The sequence below is a fragment of the Piliocolobus tephrosceles genome, chromosome 13, assembly GCF_002776525.5.
Source record: "Piliocolobus tephrosceles isolate RC106 chromosome 13, ASM277652v3, whole genome shotgun sequence".
NCBI lineage: Eukaryota > Metazoa > Chordata > Mammalia > Primates > Cercopithecidae > Piliocolobus > Piliocolobus tephrosceles.
Window position 1 is genome coordinate 11,720,778 of NC_045446.1, and position 22,152 is coordinate 11,742,929.

Sequence of the window (22,152 nt, forward strand, 5' to 3'; positions counted from 1 at the left end):
TATCAAGGAAAGCTTTGGATCCTATATATGGTGACTTTGCTATACTCTTATTCTAAGAGATTTCCAGTGTAAGGTTTCTAAAAACAAAGCTAATGCGGTGTCTCTATGTTGTCTCCAGGATCAAGTTTAACCTCTTTTTATGGAACACAACCCTGCCCGACCTTGCCCCTATTCTCCACCCTATCCAGTATCCCCCAACATGCACTGTACTTTCCAGGCCAACATTCTTTCTTTCTTTCTTTGTTTTTTGACACGGAGTTTTGATTTGTCTTCCAGGCTGGAGTGCAAAGGCGCGATCTCGGCTCACTGCAACCCCCGCCTCCCAGGTTCAAGCGATTCTCTCGCCTCAGCCTCCAGAGTAGCTAGGATTACAGGCGCATGCCCCTACACCTGGCTAATTTTCGTATTTTTAGTAGAGAGGGGTTTCGCCATGTTAGTTAGCCAGGCCTATCTCCAACTCCTGACCTCAAGTGATCCGCCCGCCTTGGCCTCCCAAAGTGTTGGGATTACAGGCGTGAGCCAGTGCCCAGCCCCAGGCAACATACTTCCTTAAGGCAGCTTGAACAGGTCATGCATTTCCACATTGCCACACCTTTGCATATGCTGTTCACTCTGCTCCAAATTCCCTTCCCTGTTTCGCTCCTGCACTTCACCTTCCTTTTAACTTTTTCTGCAAACTTAGCTCAGGGCTCTTGCTTAGGGAGGGCTTTCCTGACCTCCTCCTATCCCAGACTGGGTAAGGTACTCCTGGTCTAGCAGCATCCTTCTGTTTACCTTATTCTTGTAGCTCTAGCAGCACTAAAACGTGTTTCCTGTAGGTAACATAGGTGCATTTTTTAATGAAACCGTGAAAAAGAATCACCCTAATTCCGTTGGCAATTTGTTTTTAATATTTCAGTAGAGTTGCTTTTTTAAAATAAGGTTTGGAAGTCTAGCTTCCAGCTGCAGGTTTGTGAGCATCCTGAAATTAATAGTTCTTCCACCGATGCGTCAAAAGATGCAACAGAACAGTGGACCTCGAAGCCAGGACCTAGGTAGGGGCAGGGCCTAGCTCCAGCTCTGCCACCCATAAATTCACATCTACCCTGTGCCTGGGACTCAACTGCATGCCACACACACTGGCCCCGCCCCTCCGGGGTCTCTTTCACCTGTCACCCGCCATCAACCCCGTCAGCTTCTCTCCAATGACACCCCAGGGTTGTCCTACGGGGCCACCGAAGCCTGAAGCTCCTGTGAGTGCGGCTGATAAGAGGCCATTTTGAAAAGGCCTCAGCATGGGCTTCGCCTTTAGATCCACGTCGCTTCTCCTTTCTAACCCGAGATGTGTCCCTTGGGTGCGAAGCGACTCCAGCGATTCTCTCGGAGGCCCCGGTGGCTCACTCCCAAGACCCTCGGGGGAGGCGGTCCCCATCCCTACGGAAACCCGGCCCACCCAGCCTTTGTTGTAGAAACTGCACTCGGAGCCATATTTGCTTTCAGCCAAAGGCAGACGTGGTCGCCGGATCAGAAGGGCAGGGGCGGACCCGAAACCCGCCGTGAGCCCCACTTCTCCACCGCGCTCCTTCCTGGACTCTAGAGGAAGAGAAAGTGCGCTCGACCACCTAAGGCCTGCGTCTCCACCTTCCACCTTCTCAATCTGCAGCAAGATGTCACAAGGGCTTCCCCGCAGCTATGATTTTTAACACCATGCCCCGGGCCAGGAGCCTCAGGGTGCTCGTTCGGGAAAATGGGAGCCAAATCAGGATCACCCCATGCGCCCCCGCACCCCGCCCCCGCTGGTTCCAACGCCCGGGCACACCTAGAGCGGGGGGGGGGGGCCCTGAGGTGGACTTCCCGCGCCTCCTCGCAGCTTCCCTCCAACTCCACTAAACGGGCCCCAGGGGCACAGAGACGACACCACTGTCCCCGAGGCAGTCCGGTACCGGTCCCCGCTCCCGAGCTCCGCCAGAGCGCGCGAGGGCTTCTAGCGGCCGCCCCTCCCCCACCGCAGGGGCGGGGCCCCGCGCCCACCGGAAGGAGCGGGCGCGGGGCGGGCGGTGCTGATTGGCCGGGGCGGGCCTGACGCCGCCGCCGCTATAAGAGACCGCAAGCTACCCGCTGCGCCAGACGTTCTTCGCCGAGAGTCGTCGGGGTTTCCTGCTTCAACAGTGCTTGGACGGAACCCGGCGCTCGTCCCCAATCCCGGCCGGCCGCCCATAGCCAGCCCTCCGTCACCTCTTCACCGCGTCCTCGGACCGCCCCAAGGCCCCCGCCGCCGCTCCAGCGCCGCGCAGCCACCGCCGCCGCCGCCTGTCCTTAGCCTCCGCCATGACGACCGCGTCCACCTCGCAGGTGCGCCAGAACTACCACCAGGACTCAGAGGCCGCCATCAACCGCCAGATCAACCTGGAGCTCTACGCTTCCTACGTTTACCTGTCCATGGTGAGCGCGGGCGGCTCGGGGCGGTGGGGGGGGCCAGGCGCGGTTCCCGGGGCGCGCGCTGGGGCGGGCCGGGGGTGTGGCCACCCGCGGGATCCCCCGCCTCCCTGCGCCCTTCTGGAAAATGGAGGCTGCTCGAGGTTTCTGAGGACTTTTCTGGCGCAGAAAGTCGGGGCAGCTGGTTCTTCTCGGCTGTACGTTGGGAAGGCTCCCTCCTAGGCCAGGGCCGCTTCTGCACACCCTTCTTTTTTTAAGGAGAGTTGGGTGTCCTGAAATCCTGGGGTTGCAAAACTGTCCGCCCGTGCGATCAATCCTGCGGTTAGGAAGGTGGAGTTTTGCACTCCCATCTTTTCCTCTGCCGCCGGCAGTTGGCTCTGAAGCCCAACGTTTTTTGCTTAGGTATCCAGCTCCAGCCCCCTAGGTATGGCGGGCGTGCTGGGTAACGGTGTCGAACAGCAAACCCTGGGGGCTGGCGCGAAGTGGCTTATCTTGTGGGCAGATCCCTCTGAAGCAGCCCTATCCACCTCTCGGCTCTGCTTATCTCTAAGTTCCACTTGCATTGAAGCATATCTCTAGAAATCGCCCCTTCTGCAGTCACCGAAGTGTCACCTGACCTTGCGTCTGGGGAACTTAATTTTTATATTTTATGTATCTATTGTAAGAGGTATGGCCTACTAAGTAAACCTCCAGTTCTTGGATAAAGTCCACCAACAGTTACTGGGCAATACATTTTTCAGTGATCAGTGGAATCAGTTTTCCCAAATCTTGGTCTTAGGCAGTGTCGCGGGAGTCTTCCTTAGAATTGCCTTGTGATTGTCCAAACTATCCCAAGAATGTGTTCCAAATGGATTTGAAAACAGGCCTGTATTTCTGTGACTGTCACTGCCTTTCAGAAGTACTTGACTACATCAAATGTCTAAAACTGAAAATCAAATTTTTATGATATAAGTATTATAAAAGTATATTTGCATCAACATACTGCCCACATTTGTCACCTTGCATGGGCGTTTTTAATTTTTTTTTTTTTTTTTTTTGAGACAGAGTCTCGCTCTGTCGCCCAGGCTGGAGTGCAGTGGCACTATCTCGGCTCACTGCATCCTCCGCCTCCCGGGTTCAAGCGATTCTCTTACCTCAGCCTCCTGAGTAACTGAAATTACAGGCGCAGGCCACCACGCCCGGCTAATTTTTTGTATTTTTAGTAGAGACTGGGTTTCACCGTGTTGGCCAGGATGGTCTCCTGACCTCGTGATCCAACCGTCTCGGCCTCCCAAACTACTGGGATTACAGGAGTGAGCCACCGCGCCCAGTAGGGGTTTTTAATTTTATAAATAAATTCGCGGTACAGCTGGCAGGCTCCTGAGCTCTTTGTTTTAACCATGCTTTAACATGGTTAATCCAGGAACAGGGAGGAGAAAAAGACTAAGTGCAGGGTCAGTACCCCAGCACCCTCTCATCAGACAATGAAAGAAAGTTTTCTGTGCACTAATACAGATCCTTAAGACATCACCCCAGGCAATGCCCATAATCTAAAGGTTCTTTGAAGTAAACTTTGAAGGATCAAGTTTCAGTTTTCTATTAGAAAGATTACTGTTAGGTTCAATCCAGTAGCTCATCTGCCCCTAGTTTCCTTGGGCACTGACCCCTTCGTGCTGCGCCTTGAGAAAGGAAGCCTAGTCTGACCATCTAGACCATCTTGCTTCAGTGTAGACCGTCATAGCTACCTGTCTTTGGGGATCCCTAATATAACACATTCAGTGTTCTCCTTTCAGTCTTACTACTTTGACCGCGATGATGTGGCTTTGAAGAACTTTGCCAAATACTTTCTTCACCAATCTCATGAGGAAAGGGAACATGCCGAGAAACTGATGAAGCTGCAGAACCAACGAGGTGGCCGAATCTTCCTTCAGGATATTAAGGTGAACAAAAGATCCTAGGGGTGTCATACTTCATCATCTAGCAGTGTTTGGGTATCAGAAATCACTTAAACTAGCAGTTGCCCTGATAAAGTGATGATACACTGGGCTTTTGCCTTTTGTGGTTTTTTTAGGCTTACCATCTAAACTAAATTAGGCAAATAGTAATGTCCCTTTTGCCAAAGCGTGGTGGTTAGAGATGACGGGCTTGCTGACTTGTAGGTTAGTTGGTAGAGATGCATTAACCTATCCTCCTCGTTCAGAAACCAGACTATGACGACTGGGAGAGCGGGCTGAATGCGATGGAGTGTGCTTTACATTTGGAAAAAAATGTGAATCAGTCACTACTGGAACTGCACAAACTGGCCACTGACAAAAATGACCCCCATGTAAGTACTGGAAACCCAGGAAATAAATGGAGGAAATCATTTGCCTTAGGGATTGGGAAAGCTGCCCACTAACTGTCTTCCCCATTGTTTTGTAGTTGTGTGACTTCATTGAGACACATTACCTGAATGAGCAGGTGAAAGCCATCAAAGAATTGGGTGACCACGTGACCAACTTGCGCAAGATGGGAGCACCCGAATCTGGCTTGGCAGAGTATCTCTTTGACAAGCACACCCTGGGAGACAGTGATAATGAAAGCTAAGCCTCAGGCTAATTTCCCCATAGCCATGGGGTGACTTCCCTGGTCACCAAGGCAGTGCATGCATGCTGGGGTTTCCTTTACCTTTTCTATAAGTTGTACCAAAACATCCACTTAAGTTCTTTTGATTTGTACCATTCCTTCAAATAAAGAAATTTGGTACCCAGGTGTTGTCTTTGAGGTCTTGGGATGAATCAGAAATCTATCCAGTCTATCTTCCAGATTCCTTAAGTGCCGTTGTTCATTTCTAATCACACTAATCAAAAAGAAACAGAGTAGTTGTATTTATTAAACGCCTTAGTTTGGGCAGTATACTAAGGTATGCCTGTCTTGGATTTCAGACAGGACTAAGGAAGGGTTCCTGACTCTGAATCCAGTGTCTGAGCTACATGTTTCCGATGGTTCAGTCTAGCTTTCACAATTTTTATGAATGAAAGGCATTAGAGGCTGAAGTAGTCCTGGACTACTGATTTTTATCTATTAAGCTAACCATTTGATTCAGGCTGTTATAGGACATGTTCTTCAGTGTGGACAGCTGTATGGCTCTGACTGGATCAGTGTCCTGCTGGTGTACACACCGGAGAGGACCTGGCTGGCGAAGCATCCCCATTGGGAAGCAGGTTAGGAATGTGCTTCGTCCCTAGTGAGAATGGGAGAGAATTAACAGTGTGAATATGGAAGGAACCTTCATTTCAAATACTAAAATGTTGCAGTAGGAGGGCAAAGGTTGAGAGGATCCTTTTTTTTTTTTTTTTTTTTTTGAGACAGGGTCTCACTCCGTCACCCAGGCTGGAGTGCAGTGGCTCAATCTCACTGCAACCTCCGTCTCCGGGGTTCAAGCAATTCTCCCCTCAACCTCCTGAGTTGGGACCACAGGCACGCACCACAACACCCAGCTGATTTTTGTATTATTTTGGTAGGATTGCGTGTTGGCTAGGTTGGTCTCAAACTCCTGACCTCACATGATCTGCCTGCCTCCACACCCAGCCCAAGACAAGATTCTGAAATAACATCCTTTGCTAAACAAGCCACAGATGTTTGCCAAGTTCCTGTCTAGCCCTAGAAGCAAGACTGAAACTGTTGCCCTTTTAAGTTTTCAATTATAATAGCTGGGTGTTCTGACTGAAAGTAACTGCTTGAGAATCCAGAAAAGGGAAGTTACACACTTCCTCCCTACATGATTGGGGCTGAAGTGGGGTGTTTCCAATTGGGTGAAAGTGCCCAGGAAATCTGGAAAAAAGGGAAACATCTGATTTTGTGACAGCTTTGGGCTGACCCCAAGGAAGCATGAAGTATTTTGGTGAGGTCCCCCAGGCAGTGAGAAAATGACCTAAGGGCCCTGGACACCCTCAATGTCACCATCACCATCGTAGGAGTGAGGCAGTTCCGGCCACCCTTTCCTGTAGTGCTTGGGTACTACCCTAAATAGTTATGGGGAAGTGTTCATCTGTCATCCAGCTGACTGCCACCCCATGGTTTTGGGTCAGCCACCCTTGCTCAAAGTAAGTTGGAGCCAGTGATAACATCTGTTCAGCTAAGCCTGGCCTGTCAGCCCTGGGACAGTTCTCTAGCAGCACTCTGGTCAGCACAACCTCAGCTTCCTTCACCTGCTCCCAAGAAGTCTTCCTGGTGATACCAGGCTCTTGGGTGAAGTGAGAAAAGGTCCCGAACACTTCTCTAGGATCCCTGTGGAGGTGGCCAAGTATATACCCCAAGCCAGTGCTGGGCGTAGGTCCAGCATGCTCTGGCAGTGATGGAACCCTAGGAAATTGTGGAGGAAGGGTAGGTTCAGAGCAAGGGAAGCTGGGGTGGGGCACAGGGCAATACAGTGCCCCTGGTTCGGGTGGAGGACAGACCTGTTTTCTAAGGCCCAATAAGGATCCACGTGATCTTTTAGTGTAGCGTGTATGTTGGTTGTTGATAGTTCCAAAAGTTCTTTGAGATGATTTTCGGGGATCTCTGGCGTATCCGTCAGGTTAAACTCCACAGTTTTCCTCCTCACGTGAGATACTTCTGGGTGCTCCATCAAGGCCCCATCACTCCCTGAGAGCAATTCAGAACTGTTCTTGGCCCCAGAACTCACAGTCTTTAGGCTTTTGTCTTTGGTGTCTATGCCTGTGACACTGTGAAGCTTTGACGGCGCTGATGGTTCTGGGGGGAAGAACATGGGAGTGGGGCTGAGGGGCGTCTGTGGGGCACTGTAGTAGCCTGGCCTCTGATACAGTGGGGCAGACTTGAAGGCGTCCACAGCCTTAAGCTTCCAGGCCTTGTTGTCTTCCTGGCCCCTAACGTTCTGTTTGACTGCCTTGTGGTTTTTGGGCAGGCCCTCGTGGAGAAGGGATTCCCTCTTGGGCCACAGTAGTTTGGTCCTTGAGTTTGCCCTGGGAGGATGGTGATCATGGGACTGCAGCCCTAGGAAGCGGCCAATGATGCCAGTGTGAGCGTCCTCTTCATCCTCCTGATTGGGCTGAAACTCCATCTCCTCTTTGTTCAGGCTGGAAAGAAGCAGGAGATGCAGGGCTGGGCCAGTGGACAAAGGACTAACACCTGGCCTTCTCCCTTACCCCCTCCTCTCTCTCGGTTGGCCCAAGCCAAGGCCACACCATCTTCCTCACAATACCCCAGTTCTCACCTCTCTCCTGATCCGTCCTGTACCTCCCGGTGATCCCTCCAGGCCCAGCTCACCTCACTGTTCGTTGACTCCCTCTTGACCGGAGTTAATACCCAATCCCCTCAACCACCCCTGCCTGGCATGTAAAGCCCTCCTCATCATTCACTTCTCCTTTAAAACCCCCCCACTCCAGGCAGTCAGAAACACTGGTGCCCTGGCATGAGTGGTGCAGATGAGGCCCATGAGTGACTCTGGGCAATGCCAGGGATTTGTGGTTCCAACTGGGAGCGACATCCACAAAGGGAAATTTGGCTTCCTAGCAACAGGCATCCCAGGAGCCCAAGACCTTTACCCTGCAAGGGAAAGCTTATCAACCACAGAGTATGGCCTGCCCTTGCCCAAGTTCAGATTTTTCCCATGTTCCATGGCCCAGCTCCAGACCCTGCTGGAAGCCGCCTCCAGGCAGACAAAAGTGACTGTGTTCCATGCTCTGTCCCTTTCCTAGATGTCCAGTACTTTGTACCTTGTATCCAGAGTTTGAGGCTTGGGTTTGAGCTCCCTCCGTAAATTGTGCATTCCTTGGAGACAAGGTCTGTGCTTTATTGTTCTGTTTTCAGCCTTCCCCCCCACACCTTCAGCTGCTGGGGTACAGACCATGTAGGGCTCAAAGTCATCCTCCAGAAATGTTTATGACCTAAGCAAGCCTCCAGCCTTCATTTGATCACCTTCCCAACTCTTCCTCAAACTATAGACTCTAGTTAAACTCGATTGCAGTCTAGTAGGATACTTGGTTCTTAAAAGAACAAGTGGCCAGGCACGGTGGCTCACACCTGTAATCCCAGCACTTTGGGAGGCCAAGGAGGGTGGATCACCTGAGGTCAGGAGTTTGAGACCATCCTGGCCAACATGGTGAAACTCTGTCTCTACTAAAATTACAAAAATTAGCCAGGCTTGGTGGCAGGCACCCGTAATCCCAGCTACTCAGGAGGCTGAGGCAGGAGAATTGTTTGAACCTGGGAGGCAGAGGTTGCAGTGAGCTGAGACTGTGCCACTGCACTCCAGCCTGGGCAACAAAAGCAAAACTCCGTTAAAAAAAAAAAAAAAAAAAAAACGGAAAGAGAAAAGAACAAGCGAAGAACAGCACTGGTTACTGTGGAAGAAAACCTTGAGTATGAACCCTGACATGTGCCCAATACTCTCCAAGGCACTTTTAACTCTTGTCCTGAGGGGAAAGGAGCAGCTGGGATAGCCCTTCAGCCCACTGCAGCTCAAGAGGGATTCAGATGGAATCAGGGAAGTGGGACCATGTGAAGATAAGTCTGGCTGCTGTGGGTGGCCTGAGCCCTTTACTCGGTAGGACAAAGTCAATTCAGGAGGTACCTGTGATGGCCTGGCTGCCTGCTAGGACATGTTTGCTGCCCCTTCCCCATCCCAGGGAACCCCACTTCCACTTCCCATCCAAGCACCGTAGCTTATCAGAAAACATAGTTCTGACACCTATAATTCCAGCACTTTGGGAGGCCAAAGCGGGCAGATTACTGGTCAGGAGTTCGAGACCAGCCTGGCCAACATGGTGAAACCTCGTCTCTACTAAAAGTACAAAAATTATCTGGTTGTGGTGGTGGGCACCTGTAATCCCAGCTACTGGGGAGGCTGAGGCAGGAGAATCACTTGAACCCAGGAGGCGGAGGTTGCAGTGAGCCGAGATCACGACACTGCGCTCCAACCTGGGCGACAGAGCGGGACTGTGTCTCAAAAAGAAAAGAAAACATAGTTCTGGATGACAGGAGCCAGGTCCTAACGTTCCACCGCATCACTGATCACAGGCTGTCCTTCGAGTAGCAGATGCACCATTTGCTAGCTGTGTGGCCTTGGGCAACTTACTCTTTCTGAACCTGTACTTTAATCATCTGAACACTTGGGATAACAAACCAAAATTATTGGGAGGAAAAATTAGTTACTATTTATAAAGAGCATAGTACAGTGCCTGACACTTACTAAGGCACCCAGTATGTATTATCTAGTGCTATTCTAAGTTCCTAGGCAGACCCCTGCACTAGGAGGGGCTTCCCACCCAGCCCCCTGGCACTGGCCACACCTGATGTTGAAGGTGGAGCCCATAAAGGAGGCTCGACGGAACTGGGCGGAGGCAGCTGTGTAGGGGGGGTGTGGCTCAAGCTCATTCCAGTACATGTCCGGCTCCATCCGAGGCAGGTCCTGGTGCATCTCATCCACCGCCAGCAGGGACACCTGGTCACCAGGGACAGAAGAAGTCCCACAGAAAGGTCATCCCAGGCAGGACCTTGTACGTGCCTGATGACTTGGAGGAATCTTTCCCTCTCTCTGGACCTCAGTTTCCCTGTCTGTGAAATGGGGAGATGGGTGCCTGCCTGCAGCCTCAAAGACTGAGGTGAGAATCCTGTGAGTGAATGGCTGGCTGCAGGAGGGAGGAGGGAAAGGGGTGATCATTCACTGTGAGACCTCCCTACAGAACAGTGGGGTCCTCTCTTTGGGTCCACTTTGGGGAAGGTCCGTGGTATGGCCTCTCTCCCTCTCTCCATACCTGCAAATTCCTGTCGACAATCCAGTTGGTCTCAAAATCATCATCATCCTCTCCAAAGGGGTTGATGAGCTGCTCTGCCACCTTGGGGACAGGTGAGGCTCTGTAAACCCTCAGGCAGAACTCCTCAAAGCCAGCCTCCCCACTTAAACCTCAGCTGCTGCCATTTCCACACCACATGATGCCCTTCCTGCCTGACCACTGTCTTCAAAGCCAGAGTTTAGGGCTGCAGCCCCCCACACCTGTGGGCACCCACATACTTCTGGACACAGCCCCTCTAACTCTCCTGAGTCAGTCCTTCCCTGAACACCCACAGCTGTCCCTGAGTGTATCACTTGGCTGAGTCACCACCTTTATCTCACCTCATGTATCTTACCTGGAGTTGCATAATTTTATTCATTCCTGCAACAGAGATATATACTGAAGCTGGGCTGAACTAAAGGGCGGTCTAGGTGGGCAGATTCCTGGATAGCAATCTCTAAAATGCCCTAACAAAGCCCCAAAGAGGTGGCATGCCTCTGCCTTCGGGGTCCAAGGGACATCTTGCAGGCCACTGGGGCACCTTGGAGAATTTCAAGCATAAAAGTGTGGATTTGTTTTGATCTGTAGAAACCAAAGATAACTGGGGGCAGGGGGAATTTAGAGGAATAGGAATGCATGCATATGTGTGTGTGTGTCAGTCACAGCAACAGGAAAGGCAGAGACGGAGACTTACACCCCCACTACCAAAAAATGAAGGTAGGAAGGGAGAGAGAGTGGATGGGCAACTCAAGGAAGGAAAGATAAAGAGTTGGAGACAAAACTGTGATTCAGAACTCCTGTTTGGCGTACTGGCAGTGGTGGGAGGGAATACCTGGACAAGCTGCTTGAGGTGAGGAACAAGACACTCCAACAGGCATCTTGAATAAGGAGAGGTGGTGCCAATCTGCCTTGTAAAGGGCAGGGGCTAGTGAACCTTAGGGCTTTGTATTTTTTGTGGTGGTTGTTGTTGTTGTTGTTGTTGTTTGAGACGGAGTTTCATTCTTTTGCCCAGGCTGGAGTGCAGTGGTGCAATCTCAGCTCACTGCATCCTCCGACTCCCGGGTTAAAGCATCTCAGCCTCCCGAGTAGCTGGGATTACAGGCGTGCGCCACCACACCTGGCTAATTTTTGTATTTTTAGTAAAGACGGAGTTTCTCCATGTTGGTCAGGCTGGTCTCGAACTCCTGACCTCAGGTGATCCACCCGCCTCAGCCTCCTAAAGTGTTGGGATTACAGGCATGAGCCACGGCACCCGGCCTCAGGGCTTTGTTTTAAGCAGAGACGAGAAGTGTCCTCACCAGCAGGGCCTGCCACTGCCACTCCAATTCCATGAATTCCCCTATTCTCTGGACAAACGTGTGAAGAATATTCTCTTGAGGGAGCAGCAAATGGTTAGACTGACTGAGCTCTCCCTGTCCCTCAAGCTGCTAAGTCTGGGCCTTGGGTGCAGCCTTGGAAGCAGACCCAGGTCTCAAGAAGGCCCCGCTGGAGTCTCAGTTTCCTCACATGTAACAACATGGGAATGTGCAGACCAGAAGGCTGTGGTCAGGGCCCTGCTCGCTGCTTTCTACCCATGAGACCTTCCTTTCCTGACAATGCGTCCTCGTCTCAGGCAGCTGCTGGCCATGACCCCTCTGGCCATGCCTCCAGCCGAGAGGGGCCCTGGAGAGGCTCACCTTCAACCAGCCAACATAGAAGAAGAACTGCAGGAATGTGAAGACAGGCACAACGAGGTCCAGCTCATGGCCAGGGTAGGCCTTGGCCGGGTTCAGAAACTGCCGCCCAACTAGGCAAGTCAGGAAGAAGCTGTACACCGCCACAGTCACCACCTGGAAGGAGGAGGAGGAGGAGGAAGAAGAGGAGGAGGAGGAGGAGGGTGCAGCAGCAAAGGGCTAGGTGGGAACCCTAAAATCAGGATGCTCCCGGGGCTGGGAGTCTGAGACAGGAGACCGAGGCCGTGTTCTGACTTGCACACTCACGTGACTTAGAGTCTCTGTTAACCCCCCCACTTTTTTTGTTTGTTTGAGACAGAGTCTTGCTCTGTCGTCCAGCAGTGCGATCTTCACTCACTGCAACCTCCACCTCCTGGGTTCCAGCGATTCTCCTGCCTCAGCCTCCCAAGTAGCTGGGATTACAGGCATGCGCCACCATGCCCAGCTAATTTTTGTATTTTTAGTAGACATGGGGTTTTGCCATGTTGGCCAGATTGGTCTCAAACTCCTGACCTCAGGTGATCCACCTGCCTCAGCTTCCCAACATGCTGGGATTACAGGCGTGAGCCACTGCGCCTGGCCAACCTCTCTTTAAAATGGGGATAATCACACCACCTCTACTGGACTGGGTCAGGCAGGAGCCTGGTCTCTAAGAACTCGGCACTGCAAAGTCTAGACCCAACTTCAAAGTGCGGACCCAACTCCTGGGGGAGCCACTTACTCAGCCTCTAGGTGAGCCCTTCCCATCCCAGCTGCTTCCTTGGTCCTTCCAGCCTCAGTTTCCCAAAAGGGCAGCCTCGCCAGCCTAGTCCTCACCTGTGTATACACCAGTGGGATACTAATCCAGTCGTAGGCATACAGGTGTCCACACTGAGTGCGCAAGGTGTTCATCTCCTGGGGGGACAGCAGGGAGGGATGGGGTTCTGAACACCACCTGCCCCCACCCTGGGCTCGCCCCCACTCTTCTCCAAGTACCAGGGCCTGGTACTCGTGGTCCATTCCTGGCTGTGTGGTCATGGGCAGCTCACTAAACCTCTTTGTGTCTCAGCTTCCTCATCTATCAAAAAAGAACCAGGACCTCACAGACTCAGAGAGGAAGGAGGGGCATCTGAGGAGGGACCACCTCCGGCTGTGGAATGCTGTTGGAAAAGATTCTGCAACCCCACCTCAGGCTCTGGGAAGACTCTCAGGAGCTCGAGCCTTCTCTTTGCAGGAAACCTTGTTTCCTGTGGACCACAACCCTTCCCACTCTGCGGCAGCCCTGTCTGCACAGTGGGCTCACGTTCAGCAGGCTCTGGAGCAGGATAGGGTCCCGGATTCGACCTCCAAGCCACGCCTTCATTGACAGGTTGGCAAACCACACCCAGGGCACCCAGAACATGTTGTGTGGTAAGCTCAGCTTCTCCAACTGCTTGTGTTCTGCCGGGGTCATAAAGCCTGCAGAGTGGAGTGAAGAAAGCAGTCGGTGGGAGAACCTGTAGAAGGGATGGCTGGCATCCGGTGACCAGGCCAGGACCTGCTGACCTATAGGAACCTCAGCACTCCTTTGCCATCTTCTTTCTTTCAACAACAACAAAATTTCTGAGCACCTACTACGTGCTATTCTGGGCTGAGCATGTGAGCAGGGTATTTATTTATTTCCAGAGACTGGGTCTGGCTCTGTCACCTAGGTTGGAGTGCAGTGATGTTCCTAGCCTGGAACTCCTGGGCTCAAGTGATCCTCCTACCTCAGCCTCCCGATACTCAGCCTCAGACTACAGGCACAAGCCACCATGCCCTGCTAATTTTTAAATTTTTGTAGAGATGGGGGTCTCCCTACGTTGCTCAGGGGCGTCTCAAACTCCTGGGCTCAAGCGATCTTCCCACCTTCGCCTCCGAAAGCGCTGGGGTTACAGGCGAGAGCCACTACGCCTAGCCTGGGTCTGTCTTATTAACCAGGACCAGTTCAGGCAAGGGTGAGGGCGAGTCAGAGACCAATGTCCCATACCTCCAGAGTGGAAACCGGAGATCGGAAGGGGCAAGAGCAGAGGGAGGTAGACCCTAGTACCTCACCAGTTCCCAAGCCATCGCCCTTCCTTCCATTATCCCTCAAGGGTCCTTAGCCCTGCCTCAGACTCCTACTCTCGGAGGGTGGGCTCCTGGCCTCGCCCCACCTTCAGACACCTGACTCTGTCCCGCCCAATTGGACCCCCAAATCTTGACTCCACCCCACTCCTGGCTCCACCCGATCCCCGAGTCCGGGGGACTTTGGCTCCACCCATCTTCCATTGCGGCGGAGCCCATCACGGCCCCTGGCTCCGCCTCATCCGCCCAGTTGCTCCGGAGCAGCCCACCTGCTTGCACCAGGTGCTGGGCGCTGGGGAAGCGCTTGTAGACCGCGGTGCTGACGCTGCGCAAGATGAGCACGTTGCCCAGGTTGGCGTAGCGGATGAGCGTGCGCCGCAGCAGCCGGCCTTGCTCGTCCTTGCCTTCGACGAAGCCCGACACCAAGCTCATGAGGCGGTCGGGCCACGGCAGGTTCTCGTACTGGTTCCACCAGCGGGTCACGACCAGCGTCACGTAGAAGCCTGGGCAGGAGGGGCGAGGGGCGAGGGGCGAGGGGCCAGGCTGCGGCCAGAGCCCAGGGCCCAGCGCCCGGTGATGCCTCGGCTCCTCCAGCTTTCTGCTGCGAGCGGGCCTAGCCCCCAACCCTCCTGGAAGGCGCTCAGGAGCGGGAGGCAGGCAGAGCCTCTCATGGAGGCTCCAGAGCTCCAAGGGTTCTGTCTCGCGGGAGTCCCCCTGCTGGTCCCAGAAATCCGCCAGACACCCTCCCCTCCCGCGCAGGAGCTCCAGGGACCATGATGTCAGCGCTTCCCTCAGAAAACGGGGTTTTCATTGCTAACAGCAGGACGTCTTCCCTAACGTCTAACTTCAGTCTCTCTGGCTGCAGTTCGCACCTTTCCCTGAACTACAGAGAGGCGCCGACCTGCCGCTGGCGTCCCCGCTTCCCCCACGACAGCCCCTTGCCTCAGCTCCTCGTGGTCCTCCCCTGGCCTGTCTGGAGCCTGGGGGGCCACGGGGACCCAGAACAGCCAGAAGGGGGAACTCACCCAGCACGAAGGAAATGGGAATGAGCTGGATGTAGCTGTCGCAATACAGAGTCAGCTTCTCAAACATCAGCTGTTGCTTTTCTGTGAGGGCCAGCCTGGGGGTGGGTGTGGGGGTGGACATGTGTGGAGGCAGCGAGGAGATGGCTGAGACTGTCCCCAGGTCTAGCCCAGCCCTTTTTCAGTTTAAAATGCTGTCATATATTCTGTGATTATATCTGTCCTCTATTTTATTGTTCAGATAAATGTTTTTGGTTTATTGGTTTTTGTTTGTTCGTTTGTTTTCAGATAGGATCTTGCTCTGTTACCCAGGCTCGAGTGCAGTGGCACAATCATGACTTACTGCAGGAGTGGGACTGCCTCGATGCTGTCCCACATTTTCCCCAGCCCAGGTCCCCTCCTGAGGCCTGAGCCAGGTCCATGATGCTCCTCGTGCAGCCCCTAACCCGGACGGGCTAGAGGAGGCCCCCTCCAGTGGTTTCTTGTGGGGAGAATCCTCACACTGGCCACTGGGAGATGTGTAGGAAGGAAGGTCCTGCTGCAGAGGCCAGTTTCAGACACCCTGACCCTTTGAACGCAGCCAGGGGTCAGTTGTTTAAAAGCAGGTCGAAACAGAGTGTTTGGGCCGCGCACGGTGGTTCACGCCTGTAATCCCAGAGCTCTGGGAGGCTGAGGCAGGACCAGGAGTTCAAGACCAGCCTGAGCAACATAGCAAGACCCCATCTCTACAAAAAATTAGTTGGGTGTCCCAGCACTTTGGGAGGCCAAGGCGGGCAGATCACGAGGTCAGGAGATCAAGACCATTCTGGCTAACACGGTGAAATCCCGTCTCTACTAAAAATACAATTAGCTGGGCGTGGTGGTGGGCGCCTGTAGTCCCAGCCAATCGGGAGGCTGAGGCAGGAGAATGGTGTGAACCCGGGAGGCGGAGTTTGCAGTGAGCCGAGATGGCAGCACTGCACTCCAGCCTGGGCGACAGAGCGAGACTCCGTCTCAAAAAAAAAAAAAAAATTAGTTGGATGCGATGGCCATATGCCTGCAGTCCTAGCCACTGGAGGCTGAGGTAGGAGGATCACTTCAGTCCAGGAGTTGGAAGCTGCAATGGGCTGTGATTGCCATTGCACTTCAGCCTGGGTGACAGAGCAAGACCCTGTCTCTAAAAAGAAACAGAGTGTTTGGCTTTAACAAGAGGGATGAATAGGCAGACAGAGGATTTTGTTAGAGCGGTGAAACTGCTCTGCCTGATGCTGCCATGGTGGAGACATCATTACACATTTATTGAAACCCATGGAATGTACAGCCCCAAGAGTGAACCCTGCTGTACGCTATGAACTTTGGGTGATGGGGATGTGTCAACGTGGGTTCAGGGATTGTAATAAATCTGCCACTGTAGTGTGGGGGTGTTGATAGTGGGGAGGCTGGGGGCAGGGGGAGGAGCAGAGACACATGAGAACTCTACCTTCTGCTCAATTTTGCTGTGAACCTAAAACTGCTTTAAAAAATGAAGTCTGATTTTTTTCAGCATGCATTGGTGCCCAAGTAAAAACCAAAGACCAATGTGCTTTCTTATTGGTATCATAAGGAACTCAAGAATTTCGTGTATTTGATGTTTTATAATCCATTGTAGTCATTAGTGCTTTTTCAATTTAAAATGCTGTCATATATTCTGATTATATCTGTCCTCTATTTTATTGTTTAGATAAATGTTTTTGGTCTATTGGTTTTTGTTTGTTTGTTTTGAGATAGGCTCTTGCTCTGTTACCCAGGCTCGAGTACAGTGGCACAATCATGACCTACTGCAGCCTCAACCTCCTAGGCTCAAGCAATCCTCCTGCTTCAGCCTCCTGAGATGCTGGGTGGGACTACAGGCATAAGTTACCACGACCAGATCATTTTTTGATTTTTTTTTTTTTAGACGGAGTCTCACTCTGTCACCTAGGCTGGAGTACGATGGCATGGTCTCGGCTCACTGCAACCTCTGCCTCCCGGGCTCTAGCAATTCTCCTGCCTCATCCTCCCAAGTAGCTGAGACTACAGGTACGTGCCACCACACTCGGCTAATTTTTGTATTTTTAGTAGAGACAGGGTTTCACTATGTTGGCCAGGCTGGTCTTGAACTCCTGACCTCATGATCCTCCCGCCTCGGCCTCCCAAAGTGCTGGGATTACAGGCGTGAGCCACCGCGCCCAGCCAATTTTTAAATTTTTTATAGAGACAGGATCTCTCTACGTTGCTCAGGTCTTAAACTCCTCGACTCAAGTGATCCTTCTGCCTTGGCCTCCCAAAGTGCTGGGATTACAGGTGTGAGCCACTGTGGCTGGCTCTAACTTTTTTTTAAAGTACCTTGGTGCCCTAGTAAAAACCAAATGTGCTTTGTTGCTAGCATTACTAGGAACACAAGAATTTTATGTATTTGATATTTTACAATCCATGTAATCACTAATGCTTTTTCAATTTAAAATGCTATCATATATTCTGTGATTATATTTGTCCTACATTTTATTGTTTAGATAAACATTATTTTGTTTGCCTTTGAGACAGCCTGTGACTCAGGCTGGAGTGCAGTGGTACGATCACAGCTCACTGCAGCCTCACAGGCTTCAGCCATCCTCCCACCTCAGCCTCCCAAGTAGCTGGGACCACAGGCAAATGCCACCACTCCCAGCTAATTTTTTAAATTTTTGGTAGAGATGGGGTCTCACTATATTGCCCATTCTGAACTCCCAGGCTCAAGTGATTCCCCCCACTTTGGCCTCTCACAGTGCTGGGATTACAGACATGAGTCACTGCTACTGGCCTTAGATAAACATTTTAATTAAAAAATAATTTTTAAATAAATTTTAAAAGATGTATCATGTGGACTGGGCACAGTGGCTGACACCTGTAATCCCAGCACTTTGGGAGGCCGAGATCGGTGGATTACTTGAGGTCAGGGGTTCAAGACCAGCCTGGCCAACATGATGAAACCCCGTCTCTACTAAAAATACAGAAAAAAAAAAAAAAAAATTAGCCAGGCGTGGTGGTGTGTGCTTATAATTCCAGCTACTCAGGAGGCTAAGGCAGAAGAATCGCTTGAACCTGGGAGGCAGAGATTGCAGTGAGCCAGGATCACCCCCACTGCACTCCAGCCTGGAGTGCAGGCTGTAAAAATACAAAACAGCCAGAAATCACTTGAACCCAGGAGACAGAAGTTGCAGTGAGGCGACATCGTGCCACTGTACTCCAGCCTGGGCAACAGAGTGAGACTCCATCTCAAAAAAAAAAAAAAAAAAAAATCTCTTCCATGCAGGCCCCATCCCTTGGACCTCCCTTCAACTCCAAGAGAGACCACTGCCCTAGCAGGTAAGACTCTACCTCTCAGAAACTGACCTCTACTGTAGAGCTGAAAGTGAGATCCTGTCTCAAAAAAAAAAAAAAAAAGAAAAAAAAGTACCATGTGGTTGACCAGGCGCAGTAGCTCACACCTGTAATCCCGGTACCTTGGGAGGCTAAGGCAGGGGGATTGCTTGAGCCTAGGAGTTCGAGACCAGCCTGGACAACACAGTGAGAGTCTCTCTCTCTCTCTCTCTCTCAATGTACCATGTGGGCCTATGAGTCTGTGTGGGATTCAATAAAACAGGCCAGTTGAGTGGCACCAGACAAATTCTGGGCTCCAGGGCTCCTCCTGGGGTTGGAGGAAGGGTGGCTAAAACCCTGCTGGTCTGGGTTGAGCAGCCTCTCAGTCTGACTTCTTTTCTCTCCCCAGCCCCCAGCCCCAGCCTCAGCTCCAGTGCCCAGGACCTGGTCAGGAGCTCAGCTTAGTCTTGTAGTGAACTGGTACATTGGCCCCTGAGCAGGCTGGGAGGCCTCCAGAGTTCCCAGCCCCCGCCCCAGCCCTGCCAGCTTTACCTATAAATAAAGCGGATGATGTAGTAGCAGAGCAGGAAGATGAAGAACTCGCCATACAGCAGCTTGTAGATGCTGCCCCGCCAGCACAGCAGCAGGCGGGAGAAGGAGCCTAAGCGGGCATTAGCCACTTGGCTTGTGTAGGTGATGGTCATGGCCAGGCACTTGGCTGCAGCAGGTGGGCTTGGGTCCTAGTAGAGAGGGACACGGATTGGGGGTTGGTAGGGATCAGAGACCCTGGTCAGAGCCTGCCAGGACCCTTCCCTGCTCTGGGCCTCAACTCTCCCATAGGGACCCTGGGAGGTGGATGAAGTGGTCTCCAAGGCCCTGCCAGCTCTGACTGCCTGTTGGAGGTGGAAACCCAAGAAAGTGAGCCCAGAGGCTGCCCATTGCTTTGGCAGGGGAAGATGCAGATAGGCGTGTGCATTGCCATGTGCCTTTAACTTTCTGTAATCACTGGGCGCGGTGGCTCATGCGTATAATCCCAGCACTTTGGGAAGCTGCGGCGGGTGGATCACCTGAGGTCAGGAGTTTGAGACCAGCCTGGGTAACATGGTGAAACCCCGTCTCTACTAAAAATACAAAAAATTATCCAGGTGTGGTGCGGGTGCCTGTAATCCCAGCTACTCAGGGAGGCTGAGGCAGGAGAATCGCTTGAACCAGGAGGTGGAGGTTGCAGTGAGCTGAGATCACGCCATTGCACTCCAGCCTGGGCAACAAGAGCAAAAGCTCTGTCTAAAAATAAATAAATAAATAATTTGTACAATGACAAAGGCAGTAACAGCAGCATTGTCTATACACTAAGCTCAGGTCCTCTGGGCTAGGCAGTGTTCTCAGCCCATCTTGTTCATTAACTCCCAAGCTCTCTCAACCACTCTAGTGTGAGAAGTATGGAAGGCACCAGGCAGCCCTGTCCACCACCATATTCCCATTCCCATAACGGAACCTAGCTGGTAGAGACGCTCAAACGATGTTTACTGAATGGTGACTCCAGGGCCTTTCCACCCGCTGATCTTCCTGCCTGGAGGAAGGTCTCCCTGAGATACCTGCATGGCTCCTTCCCACTCCAGGTTCCCTTTAGAAAGGATGTTCCCAACCATCCTACCTGGAAATAGAGCCCCACTGCCACCGGTGCTCTCTGTCTCCTCACCTTGCTTGATATTTCTAGACAGCACTTCTCACTACTTGAAATTATACAGGATATCTGCCTGTTTACTGCCTGTTTCCTCCTCAGAATGGAAGCTCCTCTTGTGTTCTCATAGAAGGCGCTTGATGAAAATTTACTGAAGCAGTGATTGATGTCCCCTCCATTCTTTCCCTATGTGTTTTGCTGCAGCTGCACTGGCCGGCTGTGCCTGATGCATACCAAGCTCATTCCCACCTCAGGGCCTTTGCACAGACACACAGGTGCCCACACACGCACGCATGTGCTGCCTGTGTGTGCACATCCCACACACACATGCAAGACGGCCATCCAACCCTGAAGGCCTCAACACCCCAGCCCTGTCCACCTGGGGCACCTTGTACTCACAGGTGGGGTTCCAGGTGGATCCGGTGATCCCACAGAAGGTCTGGCCACTAGGCTGGTGGGACTCCCTGGGACTCTGTGGCCAATGCCTCTGCCCACTTTTAGAGGCTGGCACTGCCCACGTGAGTGCTGAGCCGTCACTTGACTCCCTAAGCCAGGGCCTCCACAAAGGCGTCCTTGTCTTGGTCCCTCCTTGTAATCTGCTCAGAAGCAACGGCCAGCACAGCCTGGCCACGGCCCCTCTAATTTCTTCTTGGAGGGCGTTGGACTGAGACCAGGGCTGGAATTTAGGGCAACACCCCCTCTACCATGGCCCTAAAATCCAGAGGCCAAAGCATCTGCTCCACCAGTGTTCTGACCCCTGAGGCCTTGCAGAGAGAGTTGGGGGTTAGGGGGCTGTGCTGAGCCTCAACTCCTGTGCCAGGAACTCTCCAGGAAGGAGGTGCCTCTGACCAGGCCCTGGGGTCTTTGACAGCTCTCTGGGCTGTGGAAAGAATGAATACCAGGCTGCAGTCACCAGTCCTGGTTTCTGGTCCCAGCCTTGCCACCTGTGTGTGGTGACCCTGGGTGGGTTTCAGTTCCTCTCTCGGCCTCAGTGCCCTGATCTGAAAAGGATGGTGTTGCTTGGGAATTTCATCACCCTAGTAAAATGACAGAATTCTGCATGTACTGGTGAGGAGCTCTGATTGGCTGCTGGTGACATCATATGTTATTCTGGCTGTGATTGGCTGGCAGGGCCCATTAGTAGGTTGCTTCAGAGAGATGGAAGGAGAAGCCTGCCCGGGCTGGTGTAGGGGGTGAGAACTTGCCGGGGCTGGTGGGGGTTGACAGAACAGCCCTGAAGTTTATGCTGCTGGCTTCCAGCCAGTGCAAGATGGGAATAAGTGCCCAGATCCCCACGGGCAGCTGGTGAAAATCTCAGCATGTGATTCAATAAATTTTAATACATCAATCCATACTCAAGCGCTCTCCTAAGCTGTTGGAAGTGATGGGTGTCTACCTACACGCTCCTCTTGTATTGTTCAGTGAAGAGAGCAGAGCTCCAGGCAGCAGTGGTTCTTGGTCTTTAGAGGCCATAAGAATCGTCCAAATGTTTATTAAACGTGCAGTTTTCTGGATCTTTCTCCGGAGTCTGAGTCTGTGGCCTTAGAGATGTTGCATTTTAATCAAGCACTGCAGGGGATTATAATGTGTGTGGTCTTGGGACTACACTTCCAGAAGCCCTGATTTATAATATGACCTTGTGCCTTAAAGTAAACCCACTCGCATCCTTCCTTTCCTGTCACCCTCTCTCTGAAATGTACTAAGAGTTAACTCTGCTGAGATTGCAGGTGATTTTTCTACACACCACTTTTTTTTTTCACTTTAAGTTCTGGGATACACGTGCAGAATGTACAGGTTTGTTCCATGGGTATACATGGTGTGCAGGTTTGTTCCATGGGTATACATGGTGTGCGGGTTTGTTCCATGGGTATACATGGTGTGCGGGTTTGTTCCATGGGTATACATGGTGTGCGGGTTTGTTCCATGGGTATACATGGTGTGCAGGTTTGTTCCATGGGTATACGTGGTGTGCACGTTTGTTCCATGGGTATACATGGTGTGCGGGTTTGTTCCATGGGTATACATGGTGTGCGGGTTTGTTCCATGGGTATACATGGTGTGCGGGTTTGTTCCATGGGTATACGTGGTGTGCACGTTTGTTCCATGGGTATACATGGTGTGCGGGTTTGTTCCATGGGTATACATGGTGTGCGGGTTTGTTCCATGGG

General features: G+C 52.1%; 2 protein-coding genes and 1 pseudogene across 6 annotated transcripts; 1 reads left to right on the forward strand and 2 right to left on the reverse strand.

Moving 5' to 3' along the window:
• Positions 1–369: 369 nt before the first annotated feature.
• LOC111524348 lies at positions 370–2,309 on the reverse strand (annotated as a pseudogene).
• FTH1 (ferritin heavy chain 1) lies at positions 1,401–5,144 on the forward strand. Of its 2 annotated transcripts, XM_023189507.1 has the most exons (5): positions 2,227–2,248; positions 2,283–2,421; positions 4,188–4,334; positions 4,595–4,720; positions 4,816–5,144. In XM_023189507.1, exons 2-5 carry the CDS (start codon positions 2,308–2,310, stop codon positions 4,978–4,980), a joined length of 552 nt encoding a protein of 183 aa, XP_023045275.1. In that variant the 5' UTR covers positions 2,227–2,248; positions 2,283–2,307; the 3' UTR covers positions 4,981–5,144. The 2 variants fall into 2 exon arrangements, with proteins under 2 accessions (XP_023045274.1, XP_023045275.1); XM_023189506.2 differs by having other exon boundaries at positions 1,401–2,421.
• A 100-nt stretch (positions 5,145–5,244) lies between these two features.
• BEST1 (bestrophin 1) lies at positions 5,245–20,924 on the reverse strand. Of its 4 annotated transcripts, XM_023189502.2 has the most exons (11): positions 20,384–20,454; positions 18,856–19,043; positions 14,971–15,065; positions 14,215–14,448; positions 13,164–13,318; positions 12,698–12,775; positions 11,846–11,998; positions 10,152–10,232; positions 9,687–9,838; positions 6,834–7,472; positions 5,251–5,617 (listed from the first exon to the last, which is right to left on the reverse strand). In XM_023189502.2, the coding sequence occupies exons 2-11, from the start codon at positions 19,005–19,007 to the stop codon at positions 5,599–5,601; spliced, it is 1,758 nt and encodes a 585-aa protein (XP_023045270.1). In that variant the 5' UTR covers positions 19,008–19,043; positions 20,384–20,454; the 3' UTR covers positions 5,251–5,598. The 4 variants fall into 4 exon arrangements, with proteins under 4 accessions (XP_023045273.1, XP_023045270.1, XP_023045272.1 ...); XM_023189504.2 differs by lacking the exon at positions 18,856–19,043 and having other exon boundaries at positions 20,384–20,598; XM_023189505.1 differs by lacking the exons at positions 10,152–10,232; positions 18,856–19,043 and having other exon boundaries at positions 5,245–5,617; positions 20,384–20,924.
• Between the last annotated feature and the right edge of the window lie 1,228 nt (positions 20,925–22,152).

Bases quoted from the DNA above. Each gene is read 5' to 3' on its own strand.
- FTH1 (XM_023189506.2), top strand. From the start codon at position 2,308: ATGACGACCGCGTCCACCTCGCAGGTGCGCCAGAACTACCACCAGGAC. The intron at 4,335-4,594 runs GTGAACAAAAGA...CTCCTCGTTCAG, and splicing joins TCTTCCTTCAGGATATTAAG to AAACCAGACTATGACGACTG. The intron at 4,721-4,815 runs GTAAGTACTGGA...ATTGTTTTGTAG, and splicing joins CTGACAAAAATGACCCCCAT to TTGTGTGACTTCATTGAGAC.
- BEST1 (XM_023189501.2), bottom strand. From the start codon at position 15,037: ATGTTTGAGAAGCTGACTCTGTATTGCGACAGCTACATCCAGCTCATT. The intron at 12,776-13,163 runs GTGAGCCCACTG...CTGTCCCCCCAG, and splicing joins TGCTCCAGAGCCTGCTGAAC to GAGATGAACACCTTGCGCAC. The intron at 10,233-11,845 runs GTGAGCCTCTCC...CCTGTCCCCAAG, and splicing joins TCTATGTTGGCTGGTTGAAG to GTGGCAGAGCAGCTCATCAA.